Source organism: Protopterus annectens, chromosome 11.part0 (assembly GCF_019279795.1).
Source record: "Protopterus annectens isolate FY-2018-M chromosome 11.part0, PAN1.0, whole genome shotgun sequence".
NCBI lineage: Eukaryota > Metazoa > Chordata > Ceratodontiformes > Protopteridae > Protopterus > Protopterus annectens.
The window spans coordinates 1,169,911,703-1,169,931,330 of NC_056745.1; the positions used below are offsets into that span (position 1 = coordinate 1,169,911,703).

General features: G+C 41.7%; 1 protein-coding gene across 1 annotated transcript in view; it reads right to left on the bottom strand.

The window, feature by feature from the left end:
* Nucleotides 1–19,628, bottom strand: part of KMT2E (lysine methyltransferase 2E (inactive)) — a gene marked incomplete in the record, with an annotated part of 3,388,239 nt that overhangs the window by 118,821 nt on the left and 3,249,790 nt on the right. The window contains 1 exon segment of the mRNA XM_044088526.1: nt 3,539–3,621. Within this exon segment, the coding sequence (XP_043944461.1) occupies nt 3,539–3,621 (83 nt within the window).

Here is a 19,628-nt window from a genome sequence, read left to right on the forward strand (position 1 = left end):
AGTGCTCAGAAGAGGATGTAACCTCAAGAAATTGTTAAGTAGTAAACACGTTCGAGGTGCAAATAAGAAAGCTGGTACGTTACCTTGTGGTATGTGTAGATTTTGTGGCCTGACTGATTCAGGAAAGACATTTATTATTAATGATAAGAAATATCAACTCAACTTCAAGTTGACATGCAATTCCAGGTTTGTAGTATATATAGCCAAGTGTAGATTCTGCACAGCATTCTATGTAGGTAAAACCGAACGTAAACTGCGTGACAGAATATATGAGCATGTGTATGCCATTGACAGGAATAAAACAGATAATGCCCTGGCAAGACACTCTCAAATGACTGGAGGGCACACATTTACTTTTAAAGCTACTGATGTAAGAGGTGGCCCTATAACATTGCTTTTGGAAGAACTGGAGTTATTTTGGCAGTTAACTTTAAATTCATTTTATAATCCAGGGCTAAATGAAGCATGCAACATCTTGTGCCTGTTGAAACTTAAAAGTTTAAACAGGTAAAATATCATACAAATATATGTCTTTTAGAACTACTGGTATATGTCAGTCTATTTTTATTTACATAATTCCAGTTTAAACAGCATTAGCAATTGTGTTAGTATATTATAAGTGGTTTTATATGTTTTTTACTTTGAAGTATATGACAGGAGAATTTTTATATACAGTATTTCTTTTATTTTACATAGTAGGTGATTTAATTACAAAGTATTGTCGAGTGCATCCTCTGCTGGTTGGTTTACCATTGTCACATGGTTCTTAAATATGCTATTTAAATGCGGATGTTTGAATTCAATGTGATCTGAAGAAGTTATTGTATTTACTATAACGAAAAGCGCTTCAATTAAATTGTTTGAATCACTACCGGACTTTCCTTTTTGCTTGTGTTTGGACTGGTGTCTGCTGAGCTACAGAATTTCATTTTTTCATCAGTTTACATTTTGCTCAGTTCGCATACATCAAACTCATCTAAACTGAAAGCACACCGAAAAACAAATTTCCACATGAAGTCTTGATAATTTAAAATTCGAAAGACTACATTACTAGACTGAGACAACTATTTTCCCTGAAATTCTAACCACTTGCCAAACGTATCCAGCGGTGTAGGGTTAAAAGAAGCCAACCCTCTCTTGTGAGAGCTGTCAGCTGGAGAAACTGCAGCTATATCAGCTGACAAACGAGTGAAGATAACTGCAAGATCTGAGTACACCTTGTATTTCCTCACAGTCTTTTTAGGAACTGGTTTACTAACTAAAAAGTTTTTACATTCAGTTTTACAAGCATCTTCTAATGCCGATAACAGAGGAGGAACAGCCAAAATACTTGGAATCTCATCCTCAATGTGATTATAAACTGTCAATATCTGGCATAGCTTCAGATTGTTTCCAGTAAAGTACATGTCTAAACATAGCTAGCAACTGTGGAATAAAGAACACCTGCTTGGATTTTTGAACCCATTCACCTTCTGAAGAATCAGACTGGATGGACGCGAGTATTCATTACTATCTGCATCACAGCCCCCATCAAAATCTGCAGTGCTAGACTGATCTCTGAAGAAGACAGTTCCATGGTTATTCTGAATAGGAGCATAGTCTCTGAGATTAGCTGACTATAAAATGATCTTAGCTAAGAAAACAACATCAGCCCTATATGTGGTAATAACCTGATTGTCTGTTGTGTAAAGTTTTTTTTCTTACTATGAACTACACTAGAGGACACATCTGGAGACAAGAGAATTATGCCTGACAAGGGTTAACCCTGGGCTTCTCATGCATCTGAATGATTTGCTTCTCCTGCACTTGAGCCAGGTACTGGAAACATCCCCAGATGATGTATTTGGAACTCCCCTCCCCCATTTCATACAGGGCTGCGGTCTTACATCAAAGGTTGAAGAGGAAAAAGGTAAGTGTATTGCTAACCAGCTTAAAGTAACAACATATTCACAAACCATAGGCTTAGGAATGCGTTTGTTGAATGTTTTTCTTTTTAGGTAGGTTTTAGATTTGATTGGGGCAGCTGTAATAAGCTCCATTAGGTAAGGGGAAAAACACTAGCCAGAAAAAGACACTGACTCTATTAAAGGCTGTCTAAAGGCAGCAATGACAACAACAAAAAATGAACTATGTTCTCACACAGCAGATAGGGCTAAGCTGCACACAATATAGCAGAAACAGTTTAAATTGTGCTAAACCTTATTCAAAAATCTGCAGTGTAGTAAACAACACACACAGTTATAGCACCAGTGAAATTAACTTTTCCAAAGAGTGATAAAAATGCCCTTTAATTAAACAGAAGCCTTTTAAAACAGCATAAATATGCATTTACTTAAACAGATACTTGAGTCAGAAATGAACAAATCTCTACAGAAAATGCTGATAAAGTAATCTGAGATAAAATGCGATTTTACAATAAAAAGGTTATAGTAATGTTAAAACAGAAGTAAATATACTGCTTAAAAGCAGTACTAAACATACAAAACACAACAGCCAATTTAGAATTCTGAAAAGAATTAACAGCATTAGTGTGTATATACTTTTTAATAAAACAAAGAAATTAAAAGTATACAATAAAATAAGAAGGGAAGTTCTTAAAAAGGATCTTAGTTGAGTCTGGAAGTTGTAATCCACCAATGTAAACTGCTTAGGAGGTTCAACTTAGTGAACTCTTCAGAGAGCACTAAAAGACTGAATAACTGACTTTCTGTGACAGGGGTTAGGCTTCCCCTGATGAGAGGGGCTTAGCTAAACCCATATCACAGGGAATTAGAGGATGGGATTCTGAGCTCTGGAAAGCAGGCACAGACCCCATATGCTACTGAGGCAGTGTGAATGACAAACACCTGAAAACTATGCGCTGTACCACTGTGAGTCCTTGAGATTGCAGACATTGATAAGAAAATGATGGCAGAGCTGCTAAATACACAGCAAACAGGGTACTTCTACCAACTTAAGTCTCAAGCTCGTGGCCCTTTAGACTTCAAACAGCCTTCAAACGAACATAAAGATGGGTGACAAATGACTACAGTATGTTCTAGTAGCTGTGGATACCTTTCGTTTTGTACTGGAGATCACAGCCCATGACTGAGTATACCAGGCCTCATGGTAATTTAAGTTTGAGACTCCGGTCTTTTAGATCTTAATCAATAAAAAAAAATGTAGTCACTTAGCATGAGTTTTAATTGAGCAGGAAAGGAAAACATATTTAGGACTCGGAACCGAAATCCATGTCATCCAACAATTTTGTGGGGTAAACCAGTTAAACAGAATTGTGAACCACAACACTATAAACACACAAAAAACAGCTAGCTTGAATACTGACAACATGAAGACAACTTCTAATAAACAAGTGACAGCAAAGAGCTAGCTAAAACATGCATGCAGAACAAACACACGCATGCATGGAGGGTGATGCAGTTTGTCTTCTCACAAGATATTAACTGTGACAGCTATACCATAACTAAGAATATATAGAAAAACATTAACGCAATTAACACCCCCAGCTCTCAATTTGCTTTTATTTGCTTGCACTTACCATTGTCTTTCCTATGGTCATTAAGAAGCAAAGCCCTTTGGTAGCTTCTCTCTCTCACTTGCTCTACAGATGTTGAAGCAATCCTTGAAGAATTTGAAGGAAAAAAACTCAAGTCATTCTCCAATTTCTGTCACATGATTATATATATTGTCTGTTTGACTAACAGTATAACATCTTGCTTGTGTTCAGAAATAAACAGCAAAAATAAAATATAAAGTTCAACACTGATAACATGGCAGTTTCTTATGATGCTTTCTATGTTTAAATAGATTTGCTTTAGTGAACCTTTTTTAACTATTAGCTCTGCTAAAAAACCTCAAACATTATTCTCGGCCTGGAAGACCATAGATGTCAGTGTAGTGACTGAGACATGGTTTAAAACAGCAGACAGCATTCCAGACGTTCAGGGCTATAATGCCTTCCACACACTTAAGACCAGCTACTACCACATATTAGCAAGCTACAGAACTCCCTCTATGACAAAAGAAAGCCACAATGCCTATTTCCCAAACTAGAATCACACAGCATTAAACCCAATACCATTTTCCTAGGTGATCTTAACTATTCAAATACAGACTGGGAAACCTACACCCCAACTAGTGCACAAGAATAAAGATTTGCAGACTTTGTCAATGCAAATGCCCTGGAACTATGACAGTACCCACTGGACGAACAACATCTTGGATCTTGTCCTTACTAATATGGGAGCATTTTGCATCATCCCTTGTGTATCTTCATCACTTGTTAGATTGGACCATTAAGCAGTCTCCTTCGAAAAAAGAATTGAAACCGGAGATCCCTTCCACCCAAGGTACTTTTAGAAATTTCTTTAAGGCTAATCACTTAAGTGATACACTAGCAAGGTTCAAATCCCCACCAAACCCAGTTAACTCCACTGAATAAGCAGAAATGTACACCACCACACCATATCAGCATGTAAACAGTTGCACAGATGCAGCTGTACTCCATGGGAGCAACTGCAGGGCAAACTTCAAAAAGAAACCCACAAGCTGGAACCAGAAAGTACAGTTGTGTACCTACCATAAATGTAGATGTTAGAGTGTATTCACTGTTGCAGTCATTACACTTGGGTTATCCTGCTGGCAGGCGACCTGCAGTCGGCCCGAGTTCCAAAGTCTTGGTCCGGCGTCGGTTGCTGTCACCTCTTCCATGACGTCAGTGCGCCAGGGGTATAAAAGTTGCAACCAACGCCATTTTCTTCAGTTTTTCTTGCCCCAGATGTCAGGTGCCCCCAGCTAGGAAGACTGAAAAGATATAAATATGCCAAACAACAATGCATATATTACTATAAACATTTCTTTCATCTACAAGCAAATACACCACATAGGTTGTATAGAGATGAGAAGTACAGAATAGTCCCAACAAAGACGGGGATGGTGGGTGGGTAACCTGGACTGCGACAGTGAATACACTCGAACATCTACATTTATGGTAGGTACACAACTGTACTATGTTCATCGTGTTTCACTGTTGCAGTCATTACACTTGGGTAGAATCCCAAAGCTGAGGTTGGGTGGCTGGGTCTAGATTGGATTTGGCGAGGCTAACAAGCCCTGCAGAACTGCGGTGGCAAAGCCTGCTCTGGATTTGGAGTAGAGAGGTAGGTGTAGTGCTTGGTAAAAGTGTGCACTGAGCTCCAAGTTGCAGCTTCTAAAATGTCTTTGGTTGGTACCCCTCTGAGGAAAGCTGAAGTGGCTGCTGCTCTGGTAGAATGAGGCCTAATGACCTTAGGCACAGATTTGCCATGTTTTGCATAACAGAAGCAGATGCAGTGTCCTATCCATTTGGAGATTGTCTGCTTTGTAATAGGCTTTCCTTGTGATCCTGCAGCATATGCTACAAACAGTTGTTCAGTTTTTCTGAAAGCTTTTGTTTTGTCCAAGTAAAATCGTAGCTGTCTGTGTATATCCAAAGCGTGCAGAAATCTTTCCCCTTTATTCTGGGGATTTGGGTAGAAAGTAGGCAAATGAATGGTTTGGCTTAAGGCCACATTGGAGACCACTTTTGACATAAATGTTGGGTTTGTTCTAAGAGAAACCCTGTCTTGATGAAAAATGAGGAAAGGTTCTACAGCCATCAATGCCTGTAACTCTGAGACTCTTCTTGCTGAAGTTATTGCTAGGAGCAGAGCAGTTTTCCATGACAGGAATTTAAGATCAGCTGTGCTGGCTGGTTCAAATGGAGGCAGTGTTAGTTTTTCTAAAACAAAATTGAGGTCCCAAGTAGGTACTGGTGCTCTTCTAGGGGGTCATATTCTTTGCCCCTCTGAGGTACTGTCGTAGTAGAGGATGTGAAAAAATAGGAGGATCCGCATTGTAATGAGCTGAAATGGCAGAGGCATGGATTTTAATAGATGAAAAAGATAGGCCTTTGTCCAACATCTCAGTCAAGTATTGTAAAATCTGAGGTATATTAGGGACCAGTGGGTCGAGCCCTTGTGCCTGGTTCCAAGCACAAAATCTCTTCCATTTTTCTGCATAAGATTTCCTAGTGCTGGGCCTCCTGGCTTCCAAAATTACTTCCATAACAGCTTTAGAGAGAGGTGCAATCTGAGAGGCTACATTATTCGCCATGCTGACAGGTGTAAGGTTTTGAATTGATTGTGCAGAATCTGATTGTTTTGCTGTGTCAGAAGATGAGGGATTTGAGGAAGAGGCCAAGGTGGGCCTTGGGACAAAGTCTTTAGGATTGGATACCAGTGCTGGCGTGGCCAGTCTGGTGCAATCAGGATCATTTTTGGCCTCTCGTCTGACTTTTCGAAGTACCTTGGTGAGAAGAGGCATCGGAGGGAAGGCATAGACTGTCAGGTTTTTCCAGATGAATGATAGAGCATCCACTTTCCATGCTTGAGAGTGATAAATCCTTGTGCAGAATGTCTGCATTTGGCAATTGTGAGGGGAGGCAAAAAGATCTATGTCTGGGTGTCCCCACTCCCTTGTTATGTTGAACACTTGTGGATTTAGCTTCCATTCGTGAGGATCCATGAGCTTTCTGCTTAGTTCATCTGCCAGTGTATTATTTGTTCCTGGCAGGAACTGTGCTTCCAGATATACCTGGCAGGTCAGTACTGTGTTCCACAAAGTCATGGCTTGTCTGCATAGGGGGTAGGAATGTGTGCCCCCTTGCTTGTTTATGTACCACATAACTGTGGTATTGTCCGTCTTTATTAATATTTGTCCTGGATGTATTAGGTCCTTGAAGGCTGTCAGGGCATTTTGTACAGCTAGCATCTCTTTTTGATTGATGTGAAGATGCATTTGTTCCCTGGGTCACTTGCCCTGAATACATTTTCCTGCCATATGTGCTCCCCAGGCATAAGCCGATGCATCCGTTGTTATTGTCTGCCTGGCTGTAGGTAAGGTGAAAGGCTGTCCCTTGTTGTGGTGACAGGCCTGGGACCACCATCGAAACTCTTGTTGTAGGCAGGGGATCAAGGTTATGACTGTCTCTAGGCTGTGACAATGCTGAGTCCAAACACTTTTTAGATACCATTGTAGTTTCCTCATATGCAACTTTGCATATGGAATTAGTAGAATGCAGGATGCCATGAAACCCAGGGCCTGCAGAATTTTTCTTGCAGGGAGCTGGATCTTTTTTGCCATCATTTGAAAGTAATGAGTCAATTGCCTTTGTTTGTCTGGCGTGAGATAAGCCATCTAGGCAGCTGTATTTAAGCTTACACCCAGGAATATTATCTCCTGAGAGGGCACTCGTTTTGATTTCTTTTCATTTACTGTGTACCCTAGGCAAATTAGTAACCTTTTTACAAATGCCAGGTGCTTTAGAAGAATGTCCTTGCTCTCTGCTTGAATAAGGCAGTCGTCCAAGTAGGGATATATTTGAATTCCTTTTTGTCTGCAAAATGCAATTACTGGTGCCAGGCATTTTGTGAAGACCCTGGGCGCAGTAGATAAACCAAATGGCAGTGCAGAGAATTGGTAATGCATTGAGCCTGCTATAAATCTGAGGTATCTTCTGCACGATTGTCTGATTGGGACGTGCAGGTATGCCTCCTTGAGATCCAAAGTAACTAGCCAAGCCTCCTTGCCCAGCATGAGCAGAAGTTGTAGTGTTAACATTTTGAATTTTGGAACATCCAGGAAGGTATTTAAGATTGACAGGTCCAGTATTGGTCTCCAGGCTTCGTCTTTTCTGGGTACTAAGAAAAGTCTTGAGTAAAATCCTTGTCCCTGTTCTTCTTGTAGAACTTTTTGAATAGCTCCCATATCCATAAGAGCAGCAATCTGTTTTTGTGCCTCTGCCCATTGGTTTTGTGGCAGGTTTGGCATACCTTTTAGTTTTGGAAGCGTGTGGAAGTGGAACCTGTACCCCTGAGAAACTATATTCAGCACCCATTGGTCTTGGGTGATCATGTGCCAATTGTTTGAGTAAAGTGCTAGCTTTCCCCCTAGGGGTGCTGCCAACTGGTAAGAGCTTTGCATTTGCAGAGGGAAGTCATTGAAACTGTTTCCTATAAAGGTTGTGATTTGTCTTCTCCTCCTTTGGGGGCTGAAGCACCCCATTGTTTAGGTCTGTAGGAGCCTTGGGGCTGAGATCTGCCTCTTGGGCGTCTGTATCTGCCTCTTTGTGGCCTGCCTGACACTGGAAAGGACCAATTTTTTGAAGGCCAGTTTCTGCTAAATCTAGGTGGTTGAACCTGTAAGAAATCTTTCACCATTTGCATTGACTTTGCTTTATCCTCCATTTTCTTTAACACCTCTTCTGCCTTAACACCAAACAAAGTATCATGCTGTAGGGGAGCATCCAATAATTTTACCTTAACATGGTCAAGTAAACTTTGTTCTTTCAACCAAGCATGTCTTCGAATAACTGAGCATGTAACTGTGGCTCTACAAGAAGCCTCTAATGAATCAAAACCACATTGCAGAGTATGCACGGCCGGCCTTAGGCATAGGCGAACTAGGCGACTGCCTAGGGCGCCGTACAAGCCGGCCTCAAAAGGGCGCAATTCACGGACCGGAGTTCTGTTGTGACGACCCCTAACCAGGAAATGCCGAACAGACAACAACATATCTTTTTTTTTTTTTTTTTAATTTCACCGCCGCCCTAGAGACTACCATTGCGCCCTCCCCGGTCTCAAAAGGGCGCAATTTATGGAGCGGACTTCTGCTGTGACGATTCCTAACCGGGAAAAGCCGAGCAACAACAAAAAGTCCTCAAAGCATCTCTTAATGCATCTCAAACTTTTCAAAAGCTCCTCGTTTTGACAGAGTATTCTTTCTGTTATCCTCTACATGTCATTTTATTTTTCTCGGTGGATGATGGATATTTAATACAGCATGTATTTTTACATCCTAAATAATAATACAAATAAATAAATAAACATGGTATCTATCAATGGTAAATGCCACCAATTAAAATGCGAGTCAGTTTTGCATTCCATTCCACTTGGTAACTCTGGACCCAAGTACCGTGTCTTAAGCAAGCATCTTCATACCGCCCCTCGCAACTTCAGGACAGTCAACACGATTATAATTTAGTAAGACTCCACCTTGGGTTACATGTTGCATGACTTCTTTTTCCCCTCCCCTATCGTATGCCTTATCTTGCATGGCATTTCTAAAGTCCCCATTTTCAGATGAGTCACACGCCCACTCCCAGCTTTAAACTAGTGAACAATTGCCAGCTTTCCAGGGTGAATGCAACCAAAGACTCATGTCATGATACTTGGCCTTAGTCCAGCCGGTTAGAGCCCACTTCCGGTCTCACATGTGTAGTGATGCGGTTTAGCTGTAAGCGAGCGCAGCCCACGAGGGCCGTAGCCAGCGCGTTCCCAGCACTTTATAAGGAATTTTAGTAGCTACCGAGCCCAGATTCCAAAGGACCCAGCTGAGCAAAGTGCAAGTTTGAATTACTTTTATTGCAAAAAATTAGAGTATTTTGCTGTTGGTAAGTTAATACTATATTTGCTGCATCACTATTATTATTATCTGTCTACTTATTCATTGCATCTATATAGAGTGCATGGGCAACATTTTTTTTTATTTCACTGCCGAGAGGCTAGCTAGCCTATCAACAGTTGCGCCCTCCCCCACTGAATCCATTCCACTGCTATAGTGAAAAGCACTGGTAACAGTACAAATACTCGATAGCATAGCTGTCGGCAACACAGCTCATTTCCCTTGCTAATGAAAATTAAATACTTAATTGGCATACATTTCCCCCCTAAAATAGTGTTTGCATAGCTCTGAACATTTTTTTTTTTTGCCACAGACAGTATTTTACGCTGTGATTGGCACTGCAGTTAGAGTGCGTGATGCATTGTAAACTCGAAACTATTCAATATCTTTATAGAGTCTAGTCTTTGGAAATTGTTAGTGTTTGTAGGCTGTACAACATGGTAATGTATGAATTTATGCTTTAAGCTTTTACAGGTGTGATTAATAGTTTGACAGTTAAAGTAAATATATTTTGTTTCTTTTTTCTTGTGCTTCTGTGCTAAGATTAAATAAGTAAGTGATATATATATTCTGGTTTTCATTTCTTTTTTGCATTTAGTCATTGTAGTTTTAAGAAAGTTACACAAATGTATAAATTCTGTGTGGACCTTCTAGACATGCAAGTCCTTGCAGTGTCCAGTATGTGTATTATATAATCATGAAGTTGTTTAACAGTCTGCATGAAGATGTCTAGAAATTGCATGATTTGAAGCTTGGGAGTCTAGTAAGCATATTTTGTTCCCTTCTAGTTGTTGGAGAATTTTACCTGTTTCTTGCTGTAGTGGTTTGAGGTGAGACCAACTGTTTGTTTTGGTTCAACACTGAAGTCTTTGCAAGAGTGATTGCCATTAATTTCCTTCTGGTGTTATTGTGCACTGACAAACTGACATTTTGACTTCATCTTTGGATGGTCTTCATTTGTTCATCAGAACCCAGTGCCTCTAGGCCATTGTTGTAACCTAGGGAGTAAATTGAGTGGATAAACAACTATGGAAACAGGATAGAGATTCAGTACACAGGCTTATGGACATGCATATGAGGAAGAAGAGGGGAGGGGGACAAAAGAAAAGGCCTTTGTGGCTTGTATAGAACTACAAGGCTCAGAATCCGTGCAAATGTTAGGGCTTACAAGAGGTGTGAAAAAGTTGACATGGAGGTGCAGGTGGCTACAAAATGGCAATAAAGTTGGTGAGAGAAGGCTTGCATTGAAATGGAGCCATCACAAGGGATCATCAAGTGAAGCAAAGACTTTTTAGATACATAGGAGGCAGGAAAGAGGAACAGATCTGTTGAAGTTTTGCAGAAATGGGAGAGAGGTCAACAAAGACTGGGAAAAAGCAGAGGTACTGAATGAATACTTTTAGTTTTCAGGGAGATTACTATGCTTGGAGGGTGACAGGGAAGAATGGGAGGGACTGGAAATACACCAGCATAGAGGATGTTCAGAGAGAACTGAAGATCCCTAGGTTAAAGAAAACAAAACAATCAGAGGGGCTGCTTCCTAGGGTGCTAATTAATATGGCCATTGTGTTGGGTGATCCCTTACAATGCAGTGTTTTATGCACATTATTGGCTGCTGCATAAACTGATGGAGGACTAGAAGATAAGTGTGGCACCCTTCTAAAGCTGGGGAGAAATCCAGGGAAGGGTAGGCTTGGTAACTTAATGTTAGTGGGTTACAGGTGAACTACACAGTGGAGCACAGTTATTTATTTATTTATTTATTTATTTGACATTTCATTTGATATTTGCTTACTGGGAAGGTACGACTGGACTAGTAGATCATTTTCAGTGGAGGCCTGAGGAGAAAAGCTCCACTACAAATTGACAATAATAAAAAATATTTATTAATTAATATCAAGAACATGCGTAGAGTAAACAGCAGTATACAGGAGTGTATGTCTTTAATACAAACAGCATATAACATATAACAGCTCCTAGAAGCAGCAGGATCAAAATACAAACATTTAAATAATCATTAACAATGACGTTGTCAGTAATCTTACAGTATATGTAATGCTAGGAAATCTAGGAGATATTTTGTATTTTTAAGTAGGCAAAGGTACAGCATACCTGGAAAGAGCAGGAGAGAAGAGGGGAGAGATAAGGGGATTCCAAAGAAGGAGGTCAGAGAGAGTAGGAGCAAAAGGGAGAGCAGTTGGTTTAGAGAGAGTGAAATCAGATGTGATGTAGGTAAGGTGATACGAGGGATGCTAAGTTCAGCCCAGCCATGTGCAGGAGCATAGCCAGTTGGTTAAATGTTCCCTGAGAAACTGTTTAAATTGGGGGGGGGGGTTGATAGTATTTAGGTTGTTTTGAGGGATGCTGTTCTAGGTCCTGGATATTTGGTTGGAGTATAGAGAATCTCCAAACCTGCTGCTGGATCTAGTGACTTTTAAAAGGAATTTGTCAGAAGATCTTAAGCCTCTATTGTTAGAGTAGGGCTGTACCTGGTTTTGGAGTGCCAGGCATTTATCGGATTGGTATGGGCAGTAGTTAGTTGACTGAAGGATAAGAGATTTGGTAGTTCTAGCCACTTGAATTTGTGAAGAGCAGTGCAATGCTAGAAGCTGTATGGGGAATTTGATGCGAATCTGGTGATTGTAACGGACCTCTAGTTTATTTATGTCTGTTTTTTAAAGGTTTGTGAAAATGGGAGAGGCATACAGAAAGGTAGACAGTAAATGTGACCTAGCAATTGATTGTCTAGTGGTGTTGGTTAGGTATGGCATGTCTGTAGTGTGAGCCTAGTTTTATATGGGCCTTTTTAATGACGAGTGCTAAGTGTTTGTTACATCTCAGGCAATTGTCAGTGGTGACTCTAGTTTGATATGAGGGACAGGTTCAGTTTTGGGTTTGTTGGATGAATGGATGGTAAACTGAGGAATATGGGCAGGTGTTTTGTTATTGGTGAAGAGCATTCATTTATTTTTATTTGGATTGAGTATAAGTTGATAGTTGGAGAGGTAGGATTCAGTGTCTTAAGAAGGATTTTTGGGTTATTTCTTGGAATTCTGGAAGGGAGGGAGCAGCACAGATGAGCAAGGAATCATCTGCATATTGAACGATAGTGGCTAGGTGAGTGGCAGTATGAAGTTTGTTGATAAAGATGGTAAGGAGTAATGGTCCAAGGACTGAACTTTGTGGGACACCAAATGAGGCAGGTAGTAGGCTAGAGAGTTTGTTTTGCCACTAAACCATTTGTTGTCAGTCAGATAGGTAGTTGTGATACCATGAGAGAGCTGTTTGGGTAAGGTTTAGGGATCAGAGTTCATTGAGGAGCTTTTGGTGGTCAGTGGTGTTGAATGCCTTAGACACATGCAGGAAGAAGGATGAAGCAACTTGCCCCTTCTTTCCGAGTTGGTTAATTGTGTTAGGAAAACTTATGTAAGAGCAGTTGTGGTGCTGTGCCAGGGTTGAAAGTCATGTTGGGAGTTGGTTAGAAGGTTGTTGCTTACTAGATTGTCCAGTAGCTGTGAATCTATACATTTTTTCTAAAATGTTGGTTAGAGGAGGTAATATGGCTACTGGTATATACTTTTATATAATAGTATACAGTATACTGGTTTATAGTATTAATGATAAGTGTAGTGTATGTGGACTTCAGCAAGATCTCTGACTCCTAGCCACACTGAAGGCTATGACAGTTGGAGGTAGGACCAAGGCTGAGAAACTGGATAGTTACGTTTGGTAGGATATAGAGTTGTACTAAAATAGACCGTGTCCGGAATTAGTTAATAGGGGGTACCACTGGGGTCAGTCCTAGATCTTGTTCACTCTATTTCTGTCAGATATATCTGAAGGAGTAAGTAACTGGATCAGTGTCTTTACTGATAACATAAAGAAAGGTACATCAGTGGAAGATGGAGGGAAGAGTCTAGCAAATAATTTGGCTGGGTAGTAAGGTGGTGTGTGTGTGTGTGTGTGTGTGTGTGTGTGTGTGTGTGTGTGTGTGTGTGTGTGTGTGTGTGTGTGTGTGTGAGTGGAACTGATGGTAAATGAGCAGGAAAAGAAGGTTGTTGGTCACACCTGACTTGGCACATCAGGAACACAATGAGAGGGCAGTAGTAGCACCATACAGAATGCTGGCTGAAATCCTTGGAGAGGTAAATTCCAGAAGCCAAGAAATAGTGCTTTCACTTTGCAGGTCCCTGGAACAGATGATGACTTTAGTGCACCATGTAGTACTAGAAACCATGTAATGAGGTGCTCAACAGAGGATCTAAGCTCTTCCCATTTGAGACCAAAAAGGGGTGCATAGTATTCTTGCATAAAATCACATTAGGTAGATGTGCATAGGGTCATTCTAAACAGTTAGGATAGAGGCAGGAGAAAGAAAGCACAAGTAGCAGATTCTAGGGATTAACTACTACTTGGATCTCCAGTAGTACATTTTCATAGGGTTGTTGATGCATGGAATGGGTGATTTAGAGGGGAGTCCCCAAAAGCATTCAATACGGCATGGAACAAGATCAAGGAAGTTGGAGTGGAGGGGAGATATAATGTAAAGTTTGATTTTTAAAGAATTATTGTTTGTTCTTCTGAAGTTGTTGTACAGTGCCTTTATTGTTGCTTTAAAATGCACGTGATTGAGGTTTGAGATTGCACCTAGACCTGTTGGAATGCCTAGGTTATTGCTTTGACAGCTATAGCTAGTATCCCCCTTACAAGCTTAGAATAGGGCCATATGGAATGATGCCATGTAGAACTCCTTTCGGCTGGATTGCTACATCTTGGTAGGAAAAAGTGTGAATTTTTTTTGGAGGGGTGCAATCTTGAGTACAGCAGAGACAAACTAGCACTAATTAGCCGTAGTTGACCAGAGAAGTAAGAAATAAGTAGCCAGTGTTAGTTCACCAACATGGTGAAGGGAGACAGACAGGAGTGGCTTTTGTGGGAGTGACCTACATATGGGCGTGGCTCACGTAGGGGCGTTACTTGAGAATGGTGTGGGTGGGGCTTAAGGGGCACCACAGCACTACTTCGCCTACAGTGCCATTTCAGCTAAGGCCGGCCTTGAGAGTATGCTTTCCCACTTGTTCAACTGCATGCAATAATTCCTGCATTTCTTTACTGTCAGGACTTTCTGTATTTGTAACCATTTTCTGCTTTAACAAAGACATGCAATACTGTTGATATTTAAGCATGTGAAATTGACAGATTAAAGCTCTTACAGCTAAAGTAGCAGAAGTGTAAACTTTTTCCCCCCATCTGTCCAGAGCTCTGGAATCCCTATCTGAGGGGACAGGATTTTTGGCAGTGGAAGCTTTAACCCCTTTAAGACCCTGAGAAATTGTTTCTGGGTCTGCAGCGGGGTTTTTGTAAAGAAATCTATGAGAGTCAGGGACCCTGTAGTACCTGTCTGGCTTTACTGGTGCAGGGGGTAAAGAATCTGGAGACAGACTGGATTCAGTAAAAACATCACCTATAATATCAAGCACAGTGGGATAAGCCAGGGGCCTGTGCTGAGGCAATAAAAGGAAATCTCTGAGCCTTTTCTTGGATTCTGAGTAATCCTGGCTCTCCCAGTGGAAATGCTCCCTCATGGTGTGCAGGGTTTCCCCAAAAGAATAATCCTCAGGCGGTGAGGCTGAAGGAATGGACTCTTCAGCATCAGAGTCCTCATAAGGAGGGAGAGAACAGCCTTGATCAGAGGAAGAATCAGAGGAAATGGAAACCTGATCAGAGGAATCATAATCAGTGTCTTGCCTAGGCCTTTTGTTAGGAGGGGGATGGGAGCCCCTGATTAAAGTAATAAGGTCTTCGGCCATTTTAAGCATCTGTTTCTTTGGCATGGATGACTGTTCTGGAGAATGCTGCACTTGTTTCCTTGTCTTTGACTTTGCTGCTATAGTAGCCTTAATTGTAAGCTGTGAAGGTCTGAAGACGCCCTCAGAAGCCAGTGCCTGCTCAGCGGCTCCGTACCCATCTGAGGGAATAGTTTCCGTAGGCCCAATACCTTGAGTTTCCACAGGCCTCGGGGCCTCCACGTGGCTGTCGGTTACGGCCTGTGGCTCTGAGGTAGCGGGTGTCAGGGGCTGCGAAAGCGCCTCACTGAGAACCGGCGTCTGGCCTAGAAGAGGCTTTGTTGTCGGTTTTGGACCTCGGATGCCTGTCTCTTTCTTTGTCCTTGCGTTTTTTATACATTCCGGTCGTCGGTTGATCCGACGGCATTTTATAATTAAATCTTCGTCCAAAATAATGTAAAGCAAATTCAAACCGACGTTTTTTATTGAATCTAGCACAAAACCGACAACTAGTAACGTCGTGATCAGGGCCAAGGCAAGGAATGCAGTAAGAGTGTAAGCCCTTATGAGGTATTTGCTTCCCACAAGAAATACAATTATTAACTTTTACTGACATCGGTCTGGAGCAAGAAAAAGTTTCCCCAACAGGGTACTTAGCTTTATTGAAGACTTCGGTTCTGAAATTAAATTTTGAAAATCTCAGGAGTCGGCCGACCGGCACTTGCGAACTGCTTTTGCTTCGGGCACCACGCGGCAAGAAAGACTGAAGAAAATGGCGTTGGTTGCAACTTTTATACCCCTGGCGCACTGACATCAGGAAAGAGGCGACAGCAACCGATGCCGGTCCAAGACTTTGGAACTCGGGCCGACTGCGGGTCACCTGCCAGCAGGATAACCCAAGTGTAATGACTGCAACAGTGAAACACGATGAACATCAACAACAAGCTTTACAATAAAATGAAAAGAATTTTGACCAAAAGAAAGAACAGTAATTCCCAGAATGTTAGAGAGACTGACACTGAAATAAAGAACAACTCAGGAGGAGTTTAAATAAAATCCACCAAAGCCAAGTTTGAGGCTAAAGTAGCTACCCAAGCCAAAGACGATTGCAAGGCATTTTTTAGTTAATGGTTGTAATCTCAGAAGCACAACACAGCAATGCACCATGCTGAATATACAGTGTACCTACTGGCCCATAAATTTATTTCTAACTTTACTCCTCTCTTCTCTCGGTCTGTCCCTCAAGATGTACCTAAATCTGTCTCATCTCCAGCTATCAGACAAGTGCTATCAAAAGCTAAAAATACTCCATCACTGGGTCCTGACAATATCCCTGGATGCATCCAAAATAGCATGAGCATGACTTAGCCATACCCCTAACAACACTGTTCAATCTCAGCTTCTATACAGGTTTTGTACGAAGTGAATGAAGAAAGTACAGTTGTGTACACTTACCATAAATGTAGATGTTCGAGTGTATTCACTGTTGCAGTCATTACATTTGGGTAATCCTGCTGGCAGGTTGCCCTCATTCAGCCTGAATTCCAAAGTCTTTGGTCCTGCATCGGCTGTCGTCGCCCCTTCCCTGACGTCAGGTCATCAGGGGTATAAAAGAAGCAGCAGATGCCATTTTCTTTAGTTTTTCTTGCCCTAGATGTCAGGTGCCCCCTAAAAGGATAGCTAAAATTTATATCTATATATAAAATTACATGCAGCAATATAAACTTTACCTTCATCCACAAGCAAATACACCACATAGGTTGTATAAATCAGAAAAGAAAAGATAGGTTCCATCAGAAGAAAAGGGGGGATGGCGGTTGGGTAACCTGGACTGCAATAGTGAATACACTTGAACATCTACATTTATGGTACCATGTTCTTCGTGTTTCACTGTTGCAGTCATTACATTTGGGTAAATTCCCAAAGCTATGGTTGGGAGACTGGAGCTAAACAGCATTAGGAGTGGCTATGAGACCCTGCAGAACTGCAGTGGCAAAGCCTATCCTGGATTTAGAGTAGAGTGGCAGATTATAGTGGTTTGTAAAGGTGTGCACTGAACTCCAAGTAGCTGCCTCTAAAATGTCCTTGGTTGGTACTCCCCTGAGAAAGGCTGCTGAAGTGGCTACAGCTCTGGTGGAATGTTGCCTAATGCCCTTAGGCACTGGCTTGCCATGGTATAAGTAGCAGAAACGAATGCAGTGGCCTATCCACTTTGAAATAGTCTGCTTTGAGATAGCATTTCCTTGTGATCCTGCAGCATATGCCACTAGTAATTGCTCTGTCTTTCTGAAAACTTTGGTTCTGTCCAAGTAGAATCTAAGCTGTCTGTGTACGTCCAAAGAATGCAGAATTCTTTCCCCCTTGTTCTGTGGATTTGGATAAAAAGTTGGCAGATGAATGGTTTGGTTAAGAGCCACATTGGACACCACTTTAGGCATAAATGTTGGGTTTGTCCTCAGGGAGACCCTGTCTGGATAAAAAATGATAAAAGGTTCCACAGCCATGAGTGCCTGTAGCTCTGAAACTCGTCTTGCAGAAGTTATTGTAGGAGCAGAGCTGTTTTCCAAGATAAAAACTTTACATCAGCAGTAGTAGCTGGCTCAAAAGGAGGCAGGGTGAGTTTTTCCAAGACATAGTTGAGGTCCCATGCAGGCATTGGTGATCTCCTTGGAGGCCTTAAATTTTTGGCTCCTCTGAGGTACTGTTTTAATAAGGGATGAGAAAAGATTGGTGGCTCTGCATTGTAATGAGATGAAATGGCAGAGGCATGAATTTTAATAGATGAGAAAGATAGGCCTTTGTCCAGCATCTCAGTTTAAGTATTGTAAAATCTGAGGAATATTTGGCACAGCTGTATCTGTTCCTTGTGCCTGATTCCAAGCACAGAATCTCTTCCATTTTCCAGCATAAGATTTTCTAGTACTAGGCCTTCTGGCTTCCAAAATGACATCCATCACAGATTTGCTGAGAGGTGAGTTTTGTATGACTACATTATCCACCAAGCTGCCAGGTTTAAAGTCCTGAGCTGGCTGCGCAGGATCTGATTGTTTTGCTGGGACAGCAGATGCAGTATTTGAGGTAAAGTCCAAGCTGGGCATTGAGACAAGCTCCTTAATATTGGGTACCAGTGCTGGTGGGGCCAGTCTGGTGCAATCAGTATCATCTTTGGCTTCTCCTGTCTGACCTTTAGGAGTACCTTGGGGAGGAGAGGCAGAGAGGGGAAAGGCATATACTGATAGGTTTTTCCAGCTGAAGGATAGGCCGTCCACGTTCCATGCTTGTCTGATAAATCCTTGTGCAGAATCTCTTTAGTTGGTAGTTGTGAGGGGAGGCAAATAGATCCATGTCCGGGCATCCCCATTTCCTTGTTATCATGCTGAAGACTTGTGGATCCAGCTGCCACTCGTGGGGATCCCTGAGGTTTCTGCTTAGATCGTCTGCCAGAGTATTTTTCCTTCCTGGCAGGAATTTTGCCTGCAGATGTACTTGGTAAGTCAATGCTGTGTCCCACAAAGTCATGGCTAGTCTGCAAAGGAGGTAAGAATGTGTGCCCCCCTGCTTGTTTATATACCACATGACCATGGTGTTGTCTGTCTTTATCAGTAGTTGTCCTGGATGAAGTAGGTCCTTGAGGGCTGTCAGGGCATTTTCAACAGCTAGCATCTCTTTTTGATTGATATGTAGATGTATTTGGTTTGAGGTCCATGTTCCCTGAATGCATCTTCCTGCCATGTGAGCCCCCCAGGCATAATCTGATGCATCCGTTGTTAAGTGTCTGCCTGGCTGGGGGTAATGTGAATGGCTGTCCCTTGTTTTGGTGACAAGCCTTTGCCCACAATCAAAACTCCTGTTGCAGGCAGGGAATGAGAGTAATTATAGTTTCCAGGCTGTGGCAATGTTGAGTCCAAACACGGTTTAGGTACCATTGAAGTTTCCTCATATGCAGTCTTGCATATGGAATTAGTAGGATGCAGGATGCCATGAAGCCCAATGCCTGCAGAATTTTTCTTGCAGATAACTGGGTCTTTGTTGCCAACAGTTGGAAATAGGTAGTCAGTTGCCTTTGTCTGGCGTGAGATAAGCCATCTGGGCAGTTGTATTTAAGCTTGCACCCAGGAATATTATCTCTTGAGAGGGTACTAGTTTTGATTTCTGTTCATTGACTGTGTACCCAAGGCATGGTAATAATCTCTTTACAAACGCCAGATGCTGTAGAAGAATGTCCTTGTTCTCTGCTTGAATGAGGCAGTCGTCTAAGTAAGGATATATTTGTATTCCTCTTTGTCTGCAGTATGCAATTACTGGTGCCAGGCACTTTGTGAAGACCCTGGGCGCAGTAAATTGGTAGTGCATTGAGCCAGC